The sequence below is a fragment of the Trachypithecus francoisi genome, unplaced genomic scaffold (assembly GCF_009764315.1).
Source record: "Trachypithecus francoisi isolate TF-2019V2 unplaced genomic scaffold, Tfra_2.0 Lachesis_group5, whole genome shotgun sequence".
In the NCBI taxonomy this organism is placed as follows: domain Eukaryota; kingdom Metazoa; phylum Chordata; class Mammalia; order Primates; family Cercopithecidae; genus Trachypithecus; species Trachypithecus francoisi.
Genome location: NW_022681470.1, coordinates 63,186,540 through 63,205,589, shown reverse-complemented (window position 1 = coordinate 63,205,589; position 19,050 = coordinate 63,186,540). Strand labels below are relative to the sequence as shown.

Genomic DNA, 19,050 nt, shown 5'->3' with positions numbered 1-19,050 from the left:
CCTGATGGGCCGAACCAACTGGAGGGATATACGGAGGTGCCAAGTTGCAGAGGTATCATGTTGCCCAGTACTTGATCTAGAATCCTAGATTCTAGGTCTGGTTGGTAGCAGGTTTACTAGGTGGTAGATCTGACGCTACCTATAGAACTTCCTTTGCAGTCATAATTAGCTCAGAAACTACAAAAGGGCCTGCTCTTGAAAATGGAGACTGTCCATTTCATGCTGCTATAACAGAATGCCACAGACTGCATAATTTAAAAAAAAGAAGAAGAAGAAAGAGAGAGAGAGAGAAGGAAGGAAGGAAGGAAGGAAGGAAGAAGGAAGGAAGGAGGAAGGAAGGAAGGAAGGGAGGGAGGGAGGGAGGGAGGGAGGGGAAAAGAAAAAAGAAAATAAAAGAATTTCTTGCAGTTCTGGAGGCTAGGAAGTCCAAGGTCAAGGAACCTGCCTCTGGTGAGGGTCTTCTTGCTGCATCATCCCGTGGCAGAAGGGCAAGAGAGAACGAAAGAGCAAGAGGGCAAGAGGGGCTGAACTCTCTTTCACAAGGGCTAGCAGAGAAGTATGCACAGGTTAAGGGAAAAAGTCACAATGAATCCTGTAGTGCAGACTACTTTATCAAAATCAGCTCAAAAAAGATCTCATTAACTCCCCCAACTCATCTCCACCCACATCTAAAGAGCCACACACAGCACCACCAAAGGCAGCAGAATGAGAACAGCGTTCTCCTCTATAGACCAGCTGTGAGTATCCAGACAGACACCCGACCTCGACAGCTCCAGAGCAGCCCCAGAACAGCCCCTCCCTAACCACCACTCAAGTAACCAGCTGGGAAAGTATTCAGAAAACCCGCATCCTGACACACCACTGCCAAACAACTTAAACAGCAAAGAACAACCCATCTAAACAGCAATGCCGGCTGCCAGGAAAAGTTGTGTAGGGACAATGAGTAGAGGAAAAGCAGATCCCTTGGGGTCCACCAAGAGACCCAGTCTCTCAGCTTCAGCACTTCCAAATGCACAATCCATACACCTCTGGGGCCTGTGGATCTCCACCAGGCATACTGTCTCCTTCCATCTCCTCAAAGATAAATGAGCAGGCAAGCTGGCCAGAAAACCACTCAGGGTATTACTCTTCAAAGAATCTTTACAGGGTCAAAGAGGAATGGGTCTACAGGCTATATGTATTCCCCAAAGATTTTCAGGATGATGTCAGAATCCCTTTCCAGATGTGTTTAACACTTTGTGGTCACTTGTATTCCTGCCACTGAGCGCCAGTGCTTTGCTCATTTGAACTGATTCCAGCTCACACTGACTCCAGCTTCCTGGATCTGATTACATTTAGCCAAGACTGTCATCCATACTGTACCCTTTCAAAGAGTCTTAAAACAGCTCTTCACCTACTCTTTCAAAACAAGTAATAATATCTGCCAAAGAACGGGGAAAAAAGATGCAGAAAAAGAATACAATTAGCATACTACCAAGAGACCAAAAAGTGAAGGGAGAGGAGAAACTAAAAAATTACATGTGGGCTCACACTTATTTCCAAAGCAGGGCTAATATCCTTTTGCTTGTGTCTAAGGCACCAATTTTAAACTGTTACTGGAAAAAAAAAAAGAGAGAGAGAGAGAGAGAAAGAAAAAAGCAGGCCCAAATCTTAAAGTAAAACTTTCAGCATACAAAATAAGAATTGGTGACAATTCCATTCCCTGGTTATTTACCCTATAGGCTGAAGAGCTGCCTCTGCCTCTAAGGATCAGAGCATTCTGTGTTTGATGGCAGAACCTAAGTTAGAATCCAGCACAATCCCTGACAAGTGAGAAGGACCTCAGGGTGAGTTGTCCTGACCTTGAGATTGCTTCTCTAACTCTTCAATTAAAAAAATATATAAGAGCTGGGCACGGTGGCTCATGTCTGTAATCCCAGAACTTTGGAAGGCTGAGGCGGGTGGATCACCTGAGGTCAGGAGCTGGAGAACAGCCTGGCCCACATGGCGAAACCCCGTCTCTACTACAAATAAAAAAATTAGCCAGGCATGGTGGTGGGCACCTGTAATCCCAGCTACTTAGGAGGCTGAGGCAGGAGAATCACTTGAACCCAGGAGATGGAGGCTGCAGTGAGCAGAGATCACGCCACTGTACCCCAGCCTGGGTGACAGAGCAAGACTCTGTCTCAAAGAAAAAAAAAAAAAAGAATCAAGTGGGAGATCCCCTCCTGCCACCTCAGTTGTTCGAACTCAGCTACTCCAGGTCGACCTTGTCCAGACCAAGGGCTCCCATGAGTGACAGTGAGGCAGATCTGATCACTTAGAGGGCTAACGGTAATTTTACAAAACCTGAAGATGTACGAGGAGAATGCAGCTGCTGCTCAGAAACTCCACTAGCCCAGCTTGAAAAGACATCATCTATAGAGTAACACCCAGTTCTCAATTCTAGGCCTCATAGTTTTGCTGAGTGTCTCAGAAAAATGCCCTAAACTTTTCTAGTCTTTCTATTTTCCCCACCTAATGTAAGAAAACTAAGCTAAAATAAATTTTGTCACCAAACCAAAATGAAGCTCTCCAGGTGGTATGGCTACTATACTCAGGAGACGTGAACTTCCCTTAACTCAAAAATAGCTATCTAGAAGTCAGCATCCTCAGAGTACATTTCAGATACAAACTAGAAATATGTTAGTGTAAATCATGAAAGTCCAGAGCTGTTGCTTGAGTAAACCTAGATGCAGCAAAACCATGGGCTTTATGCATGACTGGTATTGTAAGAGAGGCCGCAGGGAGTAGAATTAAATATGACACTTTCTTGACATATGATCAAAGCTCCTTCTAAACTCAATTTGGGGCACCATATATCACAAATCAGACAGCAAGAAATTAAGCAAAATGTAAGTCTTTTTTTATGCCATCCCAATTACATCTTGGTCAGTTCACAAACATGTTCCAGCAAATGCTGGAAGAGTTTTTCTCTTTTTAGGAGTCCTCTCTCACTTTACCCTGTTTAACAAAAGACCTCACACACTTAGAAAGAGGATGGAGGCAGGCCAGCTTCAGGACATGCTGCACGGGGAGGACTGCCTGTCCCAAAGAGTGAGCTCTACACCCCTCTGACAAATCCACAATAGACCAGCTACACACAAATGCCTGAAATAAGGAAGTCCATCAAGAAAATGAACAGTTGGCGAGATCAAGGCTTCTGGCCCAAAGGGCCTGCAGCTGGTCTGGGCATTCATCAAAAAATCTGAATTTAAATGGAGACATTTGACTGTGACATGTAAGAAAAGAACTGGAGTGACAAAGGGTCTTGATTTTGGATTTTGGTTTCCTTTCCACCCTACACATCTGCCATTGGAAGAGTGAGAGTGCCTGTGGTGCTCCTGACACATCTGGGGTAGTTCCCATTCACAGTGCTCACCCTTTGGGATTTCCACACATTATGCTAACCTAGAATTGTCCATCTATGCTAACCTAGAATGTCCAGATAAAAGCTCCTGTTTAGAGACTGGAGAGAAAATTGTCAAATCTGAAAGCCTACGAACTGTCTCAGCCAGGGGGAACACATGTAGGAAAGACTACAGAATCAGATGTCAGAAGCCTAATTTCAGATTGACCCCTACAGATTTATGACTGTGAGTAATTCACTTACTTTCTCTAGGCTCTGTTATTCTCTTTTTTTTTTTTTTTTTTTTTTTTTGAGACGGAGTCCCGCTCTGCCGCCCAGGCTAGAGTGCAGTGGCCGGATCTCAGCTCACTGCAAGCTCCGCCTCCCGGGTTTTACGCCATTCTCCTGCCTCAGCCTCCGGAGTAGCTGGGACTACAGGCGCCCGCCACGTCGCCCGGCTAGTTTTTTGTATTTTTTAGTAGAGACGGGGTTTCACCGTGTTAGCCAGGATGGTCTCGATCTCCTGACCTCGTGATCCGCCCGCCTCGGCCTCCCAAAGTGCTGGGATCACAGGCTTGAGCTACCGCGCCCGGCCTGGCTCTATTATTCTCACATCAATAATGAGAAAAGAGGACCAAACAGTCCCCCAGATCCCTTCCAATCGTAACATCTTCTGACTTTATGATTAAAGAGTGGTACTAATAAGGCTAAATCTGTGGCTTAACCCCAACAGGAGTCTTCTGGGATTATACTAAGAAAACTATTCCACACAGACAGAGCCACTCTGACCATGTCCCTCTCTACACCAGCCATCATACAGATATGTGCCAATGGTATGAGAAGTCCTTTTTACAGAGGACATTGACTGATTAAGTAATAGGCTGATTTATTCATTCAATCAACAAATATTTACTAAGCACCTTCTAGGTATTTAGGGATACAACAGAACAAAACAGACAAAATCCCTTCCCTTATGGAGCTTGCATTTTAGTGAAGGAAGAGGGGAAGTCAGATATCAAATAGGAAATATGAAGTGGGGTATGTTTTATGCAGAGTAGCCTAGAGGTTCTTGATAAAGTTACTTTTTTTTTTTCTTTTTCTTTTTTTTTTTTAATTATACTTTAAGTTCTGGGATACATGTGCAGAATGTGCAGGTTTGTTACATAGGTACACATGTGCCATGGTGGTTTGTTGCACCCATCAACCCATAATCTACATTAGGTATTTCTCCTAATGCTATCCCTCCCCTTGCCTCCCACCCTCCGACAGGCCCCAGGTGTGTGATATTCCCCTCCCTGTGCCCATATGTTCTCATTGTTCAACTCCCACTTATGAGTGAGAACATGTGATGTTCAGTTTTCTGTTCCTGTGTTAGTTTGCTGAGAATAATGGTTTCCAGCTTCATCTATGTCCCTGCAAAGGACAAGAACTCATTCTTTTTTATGGCTGCATAGTATTCCATGGTGTTTACGTGCCATATTTTCTTTATCCAGTCTATCATTGATGGGCATTTGGATTAGTTCCAAGTCTTTGCTATTGTGAATAGTGCTGCAATAAACATACACATGCATGTGTCTTTATAGTAGAATGATTTTTAATCCTTTGGGAAAGGCCTTTGATAAGGTGACTTTTGAGCAACAATCCAAAGCAGTGAGAGAGTGAGCCATGCAGACACTATGGGAAGAATGTTCCAGGCAGAGGGAACAGCAAGGCCCTGAGACAGGACAGGGTCAAGCATGCCTGGCATGTTAAAGGAAATATCATGAGTCCAGTGTTTATTAAGAGGAGAAGGCCGGGCGCGGTGGCTCAAGCCTGTAATCCCAGCACTTTGGGAGGCCGAGACGGGTGGATCACGAGGTCAGGAGATCGAGACCATCCTGGTCTACACGGTGAAACCCCGTCTCTACTAAAAAATACAAAAAACTAGCCGGGCGAGGAGGCGGGCGCCTGTAGTCCCAGCTACTTGGGAGGCTGAGGCAGGAGAATAGCGTAAACCCGGGAGGCGGAGCTTGCAGTGAGCCAAGATCGCGCCACTGCACTCCAGCCTGGGCGACAGAGCTAGACTCCGTCTCCAAAAAAAAAAAAAACAAAAAGAGGAGAAAGAGCAGGAAAGTAGTAGGAAACTCAGTGAGACAGATAGTAGGAGCCAGATCATATAAAAAATGGAAAGTCACTGGAGGATTTGAACAGAGGGGTAAACATGATCTGAATTCCATTGTAAAAGGATTGTTCTAGCTGTTACATTGAGAGTAGACTGAAGGAGGCAAGAATGGAAACAAGGAAACCAGTTGGGAAACTACTGAGATAATCCAGGTGAGAGATGATGGCAGATGGGCCCAGGGCAACAGCAGTGAAGAGTATAAAGAGGGACAGAGTCTGGGATATATTCTGAAGTTGAATCAATAGGACACTGGAGGACAGGACGATCTTGGAAAATCTTGGGACTACTGCAGAACCTAATGAAGCTAAACGGCACTAAATTCCAACATCCGCTGTGGAATCCTAAGACTAGGGATTTGTTCATCTCTGTCACCTAGTATCCAACCCAGTACTTCGCACATAATAAGGATACAAAAAATCTTGAATGGAATAAATGCGGAACTGAATATATTCAAAGCCAAAAGATGTGCAGTTTGATGGGTCATTGGGAGACCAAAAAGCATCCGGTAGTAGACATATTTCACCAACAATGAATACCCCTCCCCTGAGTGAATCTATTTATTTTTATTAAAAGTTCCTCTTTATAACTTATTTCACAGTAGTAAGCAATGACGCTGACAACTTCAGATAATACAGCTAAGAATCTGAACAACTTGGCCATTTCCCTGAGAGGCCAGATGCAGTCACCAAACCTTACACCACCTCAGCAACTCCCATCTAAAATACAGGGACAAATATTACACGAACAGTAAGCTCATGTTCTTACAGATACTAAATCATGAGGGTAACTAAAAAGGTATGCTTATGAATAATAATAATATAATAAACAAGGAATAAAATAAGCCAAATCTATACTATTCCTATAGGAGAAGCTAATGGGCTACCCTTGAATGTGCTCCACTTCCTCTGTGAAGCTGAGAACAAAAAATGTCTAGATTTTTTTTTCCCAATAGCACTGCTCTGAGAAAGGTGACAATTCCCAACCGCAGAAGCTCCTCGGTCAAGGTGACTCTTGAGAGTCCCAAAGTTCTTAACCCACACAGACTATGTACAATATATAGAAGCAGAAAACTGAGCATAGGAAAAAGGGTACATTATAAACTACACTCTGGCAGCAGTTTCCTGTTAGTCGTTGATCATCTTGGAGGGCTAAATTAAAACCCAACATTAATCAGGCAGTAGGTGTAAAAAACATCTTATTTACCAAAACAGAAAAAGGAGGAAGAAAAATAAGACATGTAAAGTGTTTGAGATCAAATTACATTGTAAGGGAAGCTGCAATATTTGGGAGACCAAGACCTAGATAGATTCATCAGCTGAGTTGGAAATCATTTGATGTGACCTTGGACTAATTATTTAACTTCTGTGCCTCTGTCTCCCATCTGTGCCTGAGTCTCCCTTCAATGTGAAGGAGAACAAATGATTTCAGCCCCCTCCTACCTTAACAGGGATGTTATGAGGCTGAGATCACCTCTCTGGTAGCTCCAGGGGTTCCCTGCAGAAAGGCACTCCACAAACCGAGGACACTATCTTTAGTAGGATAATTAAGGATCAGGCTGCTCTTAGAAACACCCCCACAGTATGGAGGCTCCCTCTCCCTGGCATCATTTGGCTTCAGAGTTGGGCAACCAAATATGCCTACATAACATGACAAACTCAGGGTCTGGGGCCAGCATCTTGACAAATACTGTCAGGAGCCCTAGATGCGAATCCATTCTCACATATATAATAACTATATTCAAGTGTTTAATAAACATTTAGTAATGCTTTTAAGTCACCAGTATCTTCACAGAAATGACCATACTGTTGCCCATCTATCAGAAGAGATGGTGTTCAAGGTATGAAGTAGTAGAAGGTTTGTGATCAGGAACCCCTGGGCAAGTTAAGATCCTCAATTTCCACCTCTATAGGTGGAAGTATAGGCCTAACAATACTAAGGATTAAAAGTGAAATGCTGCTGGTGCAGCCCTGGGCTCACAGAAGCAGCAAAACAAGCACTAAAGCCCTCCTCCCTCCCACAGTTCTGCTCAATAAATAACAAGTGCTGTTAATTCTTTAATTGTGGATCCGAGGAAAATGAAACAGGGTTCATCCATAAACATCTTATCCGCCTTGATTCCCCTGTAACTCCTCGCTTGGAGCAGAGTAAACAAGCTGAACTTTAATTAGGATCATAACATAGAAATGATCCTAGGTAAGCCAGGCTCATAAACTCCAGACAATTGGGAGGAGACTGGTTTTTAATGGACTGCTCCATACCTGGCCTAGTCAATGACAGAAGCAGACCCAGTCCTTTGTCCCAGCTTCCCAAAGAAATCCATTAGCCAGGCCCACATAGCTTCAGTTTGGATGTGGGGTCAGAGGCTTTCTATTCCGGTGATTGTGGTCTAAGAATAGAACTCCCAAACACAAGGCAAATGGATTCACAAGAATTGTGTTCATCTACTATCCACGTTACCATCTGAGAACTATTTAAAGCACAAGGCCAGAAAGCCCCTCTCTGAATGGGAGGACCAACAAGGGGAAACAGGCAGGGCATGTTTTTAATATAGTTCTGCTACAACTTGCAAATATAGTGCAACTTGTAGAGCCCCAGTCTGGATGCCAGGATCTTGAGATACACATCCATCCCCAACAGCTCAGATATCTCACTTGGCTCCCTGTCAACCATTGAGCAAGGAATATCAAGTCCATTTGACAAATGGGCAAGTGGGAAGCATGGAGGGACAGATTTACACAGTGCTAAGTCCACTGCTAATAACAGAAACAGCTAAAGCTGATTGTGTGCTTCTACATGCCAGGCCCTTACTAGACATGTCACCTTCACTCACTCTAACTTCACAACTTCCCTATAAGATAGCTAGTTATTTTGTGCACATTTAGCAACAAGAACACTGAGGTTCTGGGAGATTAAGCAATTTACTCTCATGATAAAACTTACATGTGGCACAGCTAAGATTTGAACCCAGGTCTCTCTAACACTAGCACTTATTTGGGGTTTTGTTTGTACCATGCTACTTCTCTTGGTTTCTTTCTGCTAACTGCTAACTTAAGAATGCAAGGAACCTATAATCCAAAACCATACTCTAAACATTAAATCTCATAACTTGTAACTTACGTCATCAATTTGGTGAGCAAAGAGAATTAAGTAGTCCAGGGCCAACAGCAGAGTCTTCAGGGACAGACACCAGATCCCAACTCCAATTAGGTGGGCTAAACAGATAAATTCCACATCAAAGGAACCTTTACTAGGAAAAAATTACATGACCTTCAGCCTCTGATAAGCCTTCATCTCATCATTTCTCCTGTCCTGACACCCCTACACTTCAACTAGCTTCAAATATTCTGTATCCACACCAAAGACTGATTCAGCACTTTGCAATCACAAACCCAAAGGCAAGTTCCCTGCGATTGCATCAGTATGAAGATTTTATTTTGCAAAGCTACTTCCCTGACCAGCCTCCCTGCTGCAGACCTCTTCAAATTTCCCAGATTAAGAACACATTCGAAGTGACAACTCCAGGTCTTACCATGTTCAACAAACTGGTCACAATGTGTCAGATGAAGGGCAAGATCAATTCTCTGGGCCTCTTGCATCTACATCTCTTATAGAAAGTTACCATCATCAAAATCTTTAGGATCACTCAAATCATCAACAATAGTTAGAAGAAAAATAACACATATACACATACAAATTAGTAGCAAAGATAAGCCAGTACAAGTAAGTGTGACACAGTCCAAACCAAGCTGGGCACATTCTCACAATCCCTTGGAAATAACTTTACCTGAAGGCTATATGACTCATTTAACTCGGCACTAAGATGGAAAGGTCTAGGGCTCTACAGAAGTCCCCGGTAGGGAAGTGACTGACGCCTGTGCTGGTGAAGGATGTGCCGTGTCGCTGGGTTCTGAGCCCGGGTGGTCGGTGGGTGGGATGGAGACAACCTTGGAGCAGCACTTGGAAGGCACAGTGAAGAATCCCTCCATTGTTGGAGTCCTGTGCACAGATTCACAAGGACTTAATCTGGGTTACCGTGAGACCCTGTCAGACGAGCATGCTGGAGTGATATCTGTTCTAGCCCAGCAAGCAGCTAAGCTAACCTCTGACTCCACTGACATTCCTGTGATGTGTCTAGAATCAGATAATGGGAACATTATGATCCAGAAATATGATGGCATCACAGTGGCAGTGCACAAAATGGCCTCTTGACGCCTCATATCTGTTCTTCAGCAGCCTGTCACAGGAACTCGATCCTACCTATGTTAATTACCTTATAGAACTACTAAAGTTCCAGTAGTTAGGCCATTCATTTAATGTGCATTGGACACTTTTCTATTTATTTGAGAGTCAATTGCTTTCTAATGCTCTATGGACTGACTATCAAGATATTAGTAAGAAAGGACCATGTTTTGAAGCAGCAGGTCCAGGTCACTTTGTATATAGAATTTTGCTATATTCAATAAATCTGTTTGGAGGAAGGAAAAAACAAAGAAGTCCCTGGTAGGAAAACTTCATGCTTTTCCAAGCCAGGTCTCCAGGGCCTGGCTCTGACATGGTTACCACTTCCATAGAGAAGTTGACAACAACTGGTCACATTCTTTTCTCTACCCTACTCCTCCCCATCAGGCAAAGACAGCTAACTGCTATGTATCTTCTCTAAGGAGGCTAACTTGCAGCAATGACGTGGCACGACAAATGAGAAGTATGGGGATCTTGAATAGTCAAAGTACACAGTTAACATGAAACAGAACAGGCTGTTCACCAAGTTAACAGTTACCAAGTCCACAGCCAGTATTTTCCCCATATTCATTTCTTATAAATCTATATCAAATCAGAAGAGATGGTGAAATGAGGCTCTAAGCTTCCATGCACCAATCTTAAAGGAAAAAAATGTCTTTTCTTCTAAGAGGGGCGCCCTAGCTATAACCTCTTTTGAGGTGGTTGAATGGACTTGGTGTTCTGAGTAAAAAAGAAAAAAAAACAAAAAACAAATTTTTTTTTCCCATTTAGAGAAATGGAGAAATTAAATGGTTTATATACAGACCCGATCCCTTTCATAGAGTTCGCTTGGAGGTAATACCACAATTTCAGGCCCTCTTTGAAGAAATACCATCTCATGTTGGGTTCTAATTAAAGATATGCTGTTTTGCCGGGCGCGGTAGCTCACATCTATAATCCCAGCACTTTGGGAGGTCGAGGCAGGTGGATCACCTGAGGTCAGGAGTTTGAGACCAGCCTGGCCAACCAGGTGAAACCCCGTCTCTACTAAAAATACAGAAATTAGCTGGGCATGGTGCAGGCACCTGTAATCCCAGCTACTCGGGAGGCTGAAACATTAACCTGTAAGTTGTCAATATTAAATAATAAGCATTTAGGGTAGGGGCTGGATGTATAATACTAAGTCAAGGAAGTTCAAAATACAGATCATTCAGTAACAGTGGTAATGACAAAAGAGATCCTGGCTAATGCTATCACCATCCTAATCCTGTGGGAAAATGCCACCTGGAAACATTTCTATCAACCATACCATCAGATAGGGAAGCTAAGTAATTGGTCCAATTGCCAGACATTGACATATTCAAATCAATTAATCAGTAGTCACCAAGTGACTAAAAAATGGACGACATTCCGCTGTGTGCTACAGTATATACATCAGGCATTTCTAGTCCTAGTCCTGCTCTTTAACTTTCAAAGGCAGATCAGGTTCAACCTTAATGTGAAAGAATAAACAATAAATCAGAGAGCATTTATTATAAATTGCCAAAGAAGGTTTAGTCCAGTCAGCCAAGGTACCCCACTATTTCTCAAATGCTAAACCCACTCAGAATGAGAGGAGCTGCTCCATCAACCAAATAGATCCAGATTGTCTCTACGGAAGAAGCAGCACAGCTGAGAAGCCCACTGCTCAAGACTACATCTGCCCTTTCTCTCTAGATTCCTTAGAAAAGAGAGCCACCCCCTCCATCTCAGTCTGAGATGCACCAAGAATGAAACTTTCTACAAAAGAGGAAGGTCTGAAGGACACTAGCAACTGTCGTGAGTTTCCCTATGACTCGAAGCCTCTTGGCTCGAGTATAGGGCAGCCGTAGTCCACATTCAGAAGCATCTTGTTTCCTGTTCTCTAGGTTAGAGCCCCAGCTAAGAATAGCACCCCATTCATGCTGCTGTGTACACATCCTTTTCACTTGCTATTTTCTCTCACACACGCATGAAGCCCGGGTCTTGTACATTCTCCAAGGTAAATGCAAATATTTATAAATGGGCACAAAGCAGCAGTTTTATTCCCTGTCCAGACTACAAAAAGGCACTACCCAGAAGAATTCCACGCCAGAGCTGAGTGACACAGGAATAGCTGGGCCACAGGCTCCCTCTCTGAAGTTCCAAATAGAGACTCACACTCAGAAATAGTAACCTAGTGGAAATACATATAGGATGCCCAGTACCTGTGCAGAACTTCACCTCTGTGCATGACCTAAACTTAAAGAAAACCAGAAGTCTGTAAAATTGATGTCTTTTTATTACATGGAATCACGTGAAATTATCAACAAAATGGTAATGTCATATGATTTAACCTAATAGAATCCTAAAAAGCAAATCAGGCATTTAGTTAACAAACAAGAAGGCAAAATCCATTGTTTCACAGGTGGCTCCACTATGGAACACCTTGTAAGACAGGCCTAGCATTATTAAGAAGCATCTATTCGCTCATGGTTCCATGTCTATATCCGTATTTGTTCCTGGCCCTCAAGAGACATGGTACAGGCAAGTGAACAGGCAAATACCACACAGTATGGAAACTACTACTCTACAGAGAAGCGCAAAATAAGAACCCTATATATAACTCAATTATAACATTTCTCAATGACACTGAATTCTGCCTGGTTGTTTGTATGTGAGCCTCACTAGTGAGATGATGCACGCTCAGAGGCAGGAACCCTATTTACTTGTCTTTAAATCCCCAGCATACAGCACAGTTCTTGCACAGAGTCAATGCTAAATGATGTTTTTCCAAAGACTCAATGACTTAGAGGCCAAGTAGCCTCTGTAAAAATGAGGTGAATAGTGACATTTCCATTAATAACTTTCAGGTTTTTGGCCGGGCGCAGTGGCTCAAGCCTGTAATCCCAGCACTTTGGGAGGCCGAGACGGGCGGATCACGAGGTCAGGAGATCGAGACCATCCTGGCTAACACGGTGAAACCCCGTCTCTACTAAAAATACAAAAAATTAGCCGGGCAAGGTGGCGGGCGCCTGTGGTCCCAGCTACTTGGGAGGCTGAGGCAGGAGAATGGCGTGAACCCGGGAGGCGGAGCTTGCAGTGAGCTGAGATCCAGCCACTGCACTCCAGCCTGGGCGACAGAGCAAGACTCCGTCTCAAAAAAAAAAAAAAAAAAAACTTTCAGGTTTTTATATTTTAGACCAGACTATTAATTATAGCACTGGAAAGAGAATAACAGACTCCTGATTGCTGAACTACAAAGAAAAGCAGCCACGGAGTGGCGGTTGGGAGACTATATAATCAAAATAAATCTGAAAATATAGACTAAAGTCTGCCTCTAACTGGAAGTATGGCAGCATCTTTTTGTCTCTCAATTTAATCTCTTTTTATTTCAACTGATTTTCCTTACAAGTACAACAGAACCGTCAAGTGCAAAAGGTGTAAAGGTGTTCTGCAAACAAAAGCAAAGGGGACAAACCCAACCACCACAGCTCAGGTGTGAGGGGTACCACGTGTCTTTTGGAAAAGAGTGTCCACCGGGGGGATGGGGGAAGATGGGCACTATTGCCCTCTAGGAACTAGGATGCCTTTTATGAGTTCAAAAAAAGCCAAAAAAAAATCAAATTCATATGGATACCAAGATAGGTAATTAAATGTTGAATTAAAGTGTCAACACGAGAGCAGAGATTAGGCTGACTGCCAGGTAGTCAGAGTTGAAAGAGAGAAAACACACATACACACAAACACACACGCAAACTCCTCCCAGAGTTAAAAAATAATAATAATAATAATAAAAAGTCATTTGGGTCACCTTTTAAACCCATAGAGCAATCATTTCTAAAAGAAACAGTAGGTACAAAACTAACCTCAAGAAAAACCCTCATCTTTCAAAGCTGAATATTCTGACGCAGGTTCAAGAAGTCTTGCCCTCCCATCAAATAACCAAAGCTTTGGGAAAGGACAGCACAGAGCTCTCCCTAATATGAAATTTTTTATCTCTACATTAACTTCTAAAGAGACACTGACCCAAGCACCATACTGTTTGGAAGTAGAAGTCTTTATCCTAATGAATTGATCTCATCAATTTAGCTGCACATTTGATCCCAAGACCCTTTGTGGACCTGATAGCCCTGGGGAGGCCCTTAAGTGAAGCTGTCCCTAGGGTGGCCCACTTCATCACAGTGACCAGCAGACAGGAAAGGGCCACTGGGGAGATTCTTATTTTATTATGTAAGTCAGAGGAAGTCACGTTTAGCTCCTCTGCTCTATTGCAGCATCCTTATTTCTACCCGGTACAACAAGCAGATGTAGAAAAGGAAGTCTGTCTGCATAAATGAAAACAAAAGGGGTAGCCACTCCCATCTGATGGTAGGTGGTCCTCCACGACTACCTAATTACGAACACCCACAGTTAAGTTTCTCTCTCTCTTCTTCTCTCTCAAACCCATTTCTTTTGTTTTTTAGGGGTTTTGTTGTTGTTGTTGTTGTTGTTAGCTTGTTTTTGAGACAGGGTCTTGCTCTCTTACCCAGGTCAGAGTGTCGAGGCATGATCACAGCTCACCGTAGCCTCCACCTCCCGGGCTTAGGTGATCCTCCGGCCTCAGCCTCCCAAGTAGCTGGGACCACAGGTGGGCACCACCAAGTCCAGCTAATTTTTAAATTATCTGTAGAGATGGCGTCTCCTTATGTTTCCCAGGCTGGTCTCAAACTCCTGGGCTCAAGCAATCCACCCACCTCAGCCTCCCAAAGTGGTGGGATTACAGGTGTGAGCCACAGCGCCAACCCAAACCCATTTCAATTTACTTCCAAGGAATGGAAGAAGTGCAAACGTCAGGTTCAGCAGCCCTATGGGAAAAGCACAGGCTTTAGAGGCAGACTTTGGGATCCTGGATCCCAGTTTCTAGGACCTGTGTGACCGCGAGCACGTATCTTAATTTCTGAGCCTTAGTTTCCTCACCTCTGAAAAGAGGACAATAATATCCACCTCGCTAAGGTGTTGTGGGATAGTTGCTATGTTTGTTTTAATTTTGTTTTTAAGCCTCTAAGGCCAGAGGTTTTGTGAGTGCTGGATGACTTCATTTCTAACTCAGACAAGCAGAAACCGGATATGAAACTGAAGAAGACTGACATCCACATATGGCCTAGACATGAACAAATTCTGCTTGCTTGCATGCATGCATGGCTAGGATGCTAGCATTTCAAGGAGCCAGCTCCATGAGTTTATAGCCAAACTGGAGAACCATTCTATAGTGATGAGTACAGCACATTTCCACAGACATGCTCAACAGCTCTGCAAAATTCTCTCCCTAGTCTAGAATTCCTGAGTTGGCCAACTCTACACAGTTGTTCTCAATAAAACCCAAAGACTGCCAAGACCAGTCAAGGTCTTTTTTTGTGTGTGTGAGACATTGTCTCTGTCGCCAGGCTGGAATGCAATGGTGCAATCTCAGTTTGTTGCAACCTCCGCCTCCTGGGTTCAAGCAGCTCTCCTGCCTCAGCCTCCTGAGTAGCTGGGATTACAGACACACACCACCACGCCCAGCTAATTTTTTTGTATTTTTAGTACAGACGGAGTTTCACCATGTTGGTCAGGCTGGTCTCTAACTCCTGACCTCATGATCCGCCCGCCTTGGCCTCCCAAAGTGCTGGGATTACAGGCGTGAGCCACCGTGCCCGGCCCAATGTCTTTCTTTTTAAGGAACATAAAGTAACTCGAAAAAGACCCAGAGAATTCATTCTAACATGAAATCAGTCTTGCTAATAAAGTTACTCCCTCTATCAAAATCTATACTCTTCTCAAGATATCTGTCAAAAATTGTAACTGCTGCAGACATGTGGAAAAACTGGCTGCACAGCAGCATAAACTCCCTCTGGCTAAAAAGTACATCAAAAATCTTTTCATTTGGCTGAGAGCAGTGGCTCATGCCTATAATTCCCAGCACTTTGGGAGGCTGAGGCAGGCGGATCACCTGAGGTTGGGAGTTCAAGACTAGCCTGGCCAACACGGTGAAACCCCGTCTCTACTAAAAATACAAAAGTTAGCCCGGCATGGTGGCGCATGCCTGTAGTCCCAGCTACTCGGGAGGCTGAGTCACAAGAACTGCTTGAACCCTGGAGGCGGAGGTTGCAGTGAGCCAAGATCATGCCACTGCATTCCAGCCTGGGTGACAGAGAAAGATTCTGTCTCAAAAAAGAAAGAAAAAAAATTTTTTCATTTAACTTCCAGGTCAGGGTGTCTTTATATCAATTTAATGCCAACCACAATACTAGCTACTACTCTTCTTTGGAGAAGGGGGACTAAAGAAGGTGGCCTCCAACTGCTTTCTCTTTCTCTTTGCTGCTGCCTCCTTCCAACCTACAAAAAAGGGAAGAGTCTGACATTCAGAATTAACCTTGCAAAGAGATTCTGTTTGCCAGCCCACAGGCATTTTGTTTGTTTGATTTGTTTTTCTGCTGTTGCCACTGCTGTCACCTTCCTGACCAAGAGGCCCACAGATTAGCACTTTTTTAGATTCATTTCTGGCAGTGAATGGATTTGTAAAGATTGCATTTGTAGTATCTGCTGGGTCCCAAAAGTGTGGAAGTACAAAAGACCATAGGCTTCTCTTAAATTCAGCTCAGAACCAACCCCATGCCTCAGCTGGAAAAATTACTTCCATCAACATTGCTCCCAAATGGAGCCCTTCCACCCTCTGCCCAGCTTCCAGCCCAGGCCCTGAGACCCACACAGCTGTTTGTTTTGGCACCTGCAAGCAGCTTGTTCACAAGCATCCAGACTACAGAGCAAGAGAAGTTTCAGAAGGGCCCTCCAACAAGGGAGTGGCCTGGGAAGAAAGTGACAGGCAGGGTCTAATGTCCCATAGTAGCTTGTTTTCACTGCCACTTTGGCTTTACCTACCATGGCCAGAAGCTATTCAAACACTCTGCCCAATGCCCAGTCACAGGATCCTATTAATTCTCTGGAATCAACAGAGTACCTACCCTGGTTCCCAGAAAGCCAAAAGCAAGTGTCAGTTTCTCCCTCTAGGCAGTCTCTAGACGTAAGGGTTCCTTTCACCCCGCCTAGAAGGGCCCCCAACCCTGAAAATAAGAAGCAGCACTATGAAAACAAACTACCCATTTCTCAATTGTTCAAAGATTAGACCTTGTACCACCTCCTTGCTGGCTCCCAAAGAGTCCTCATCTAAAAATGGAAATAATAACACAACATGCCTTGCTGTGTCTTCTGAAGACCCCTGAAGGGCTATGGATATGAACTAAGATAACATACACTTAGCATGCTGCCTGGCACATAGTAAGCAGTCGATAAATATTACTTAGTACTGATATGATTTTTATTATTCTAAGAATGAGTTTTAGTTATTTTTTTTTTTTTTTTTTTTTGAGACGGAATCTGGCTCTGTCGCCCAGGCTGGAGTGCGGTGGCCAGATCTCAGCTCACGGCAAGCTCCGCCTCCCAGGTTCACGCCATTCTCCTGCCTCCGCCTCCCAAGTAGCTGGGACTACAGGCACCCGCCACCTCGCCCGGCTAGTTTTCGTATTCTTTAGTAGAGACGGGGTTTCACCGTATTAGCCAGGATGGTCTCGATCTCCTGACCTTGTGATCCGCCCGTCTCGGCCTCCCAAAGTGCTGGGATTACAGGCTTGAGCCACCGTGCCCGGCCTAGTTATTATTAAAAGAGTAATCTTCCTAAAAGACACATTGTTCCAATCCAAGCCCAAAAGCTCCACAGTCAATTTTCAGTTTCTCATGCAAACACAAGGAACCAGTATGGCAAAAATCCTAAACAATAGATACTCTATAGGTTCTCATTTGGATTTTGAGTACATTATGTAATACACACAGATATCCATCTATTCAATAAAGAGCTGTTTGGCACCAACAAATATACTGAACTAAGTATATGTGTGTATGGTACATGATACATGAATATATACGTACATGTATACATATAATTAAAAGATACATTCATATATATATATATCTAGTTAGTACTTCTGAGCACCTACTATAGGCCAGACACTATATCAGGAGACACTGGAGATACCCAGATAAGTAAGACAAGGGCCCTGCCATCCCAAAGCTTATAGTCTAACAGAAGAATTATGATAACAGGTGCTAAGATAAAATTCCCATAGCAATCAGTGGATGCAAAAAGGAGAGAGATATACAGGTGATACTTTCTTAACTGACTTGCCAACTTACGTGACATACTTCAACTACTCTTCAAAATAAACTGGCTAAGTTGCATAGCACACTAGAGGCTGGTTGTGTATTACTCACATTTACTCCCACCAGCCAGGTTGGCTGCTTCAGAGTCAGTAGTTAGTTCATAATAGGTATACTTGTTATTTTAATTACATATTAAATTATTATATAATACAAACCAGTGAAATGTGAGTGTAAAAACAGATATTTCTATGAAAGAGGTTGAATGCTTGGAAAAAACTTGAAGGCAAGTTGGTAAAAAAAAAAAAATGCTGCTGAATTAGATATGGGCAAGACAACAGTAAAAGGTTGTAGTAGCAGAGCTTAAAAATCTGGAGGAACTCTGTCCTTCATTTCTCAAATGTATTTCAGAACTTGGTTCACTTAAACTGAAACTGGAAATCACAGATCAAATGTTAAGTGTATAATTTATGAAAGAAAGTCAAAGAACTCTACTTGAAGGACCTATACTTTAAGAAAAAGCCCTGGCCCACATAAAAAGATTTGTGAATATGTGTACATTTAATTTTTTTTTTTTTTTTTCCTGAGACAGGGTCTCACTCTGTCACCCAGGCTGGAGTGCAGTGGTGTGATCTCGGCTCACTGCAACCTTTGCCTCCCAGGTTCAAGCGATTCTTGTGCCTCAGCCTCCCGAGTAGCTGGGATTATGGGCACCTGCCACCCGCCTGGCTAATTTTTGTATTTTTTTTAATAGAGATGGGGTTCAACATGTTGGCCAGGCTGGCATTTACATATTTTTAAGTTAAAATAAAATGCTAACTGGATGATGACATGTGCCTGTAATCCCAGCTACTCAGGAGGCTGACTGTAGGATGGGTTGAGCCTAGGAGTTAGAGACCAGCTGGAGAAATCACAGAGAGACCCTGTCTCAAAAAAATTAAAATAAATAAAATGCTAGAGAATTGTTTTGTCTTCGTTTTTAAAGACTCTCTGTTTTAACTGACTTTTGGAATTAACTGACCAATTACTAGTCCAATTGCCCCAATTAAGAAGGTGTTTCCAGTATACCTGCCTATTTCTCAGGTTGATAGCAAAATGAGTTTATATTCACGTAGCCCAATCCAACCAGGTAGCA

At 43.3% G+C, this 19,050-nt stretch overlaps 2 protein-coding genes across 11 annotated transcripts in view; one reads left to right on the top strand and one right to left on the bottom strand.

Annotated features, from left to right (window-relative positions):
• Positions 1-19,050, bottom strand: part of SRGAP2 (SLIT-ROBO Rho GTPase activating protein 2) — a 255,006-nt gene that overhangs the window by 199,938 nt on the left and 36,018 nt on the right. The gene's annotated exons all lie outside the window — the stretch shown is intronic.
• Positions 9,391-10,000, top strand: LOC117075601 (ragulator complex protein LAMTOR5-like). The gene has a single exon (XM_033198085.1). The coding sequence runs from the start codon at positions 9,462-9,464 to the stop codon at positions 9,735-9,737; it is 276 nt and encodes a 91-aa protein (XP_033053976.1). The 5' UTR covers positions 9,391-9,461; the 3' UTR covers positions 9,738-10,000.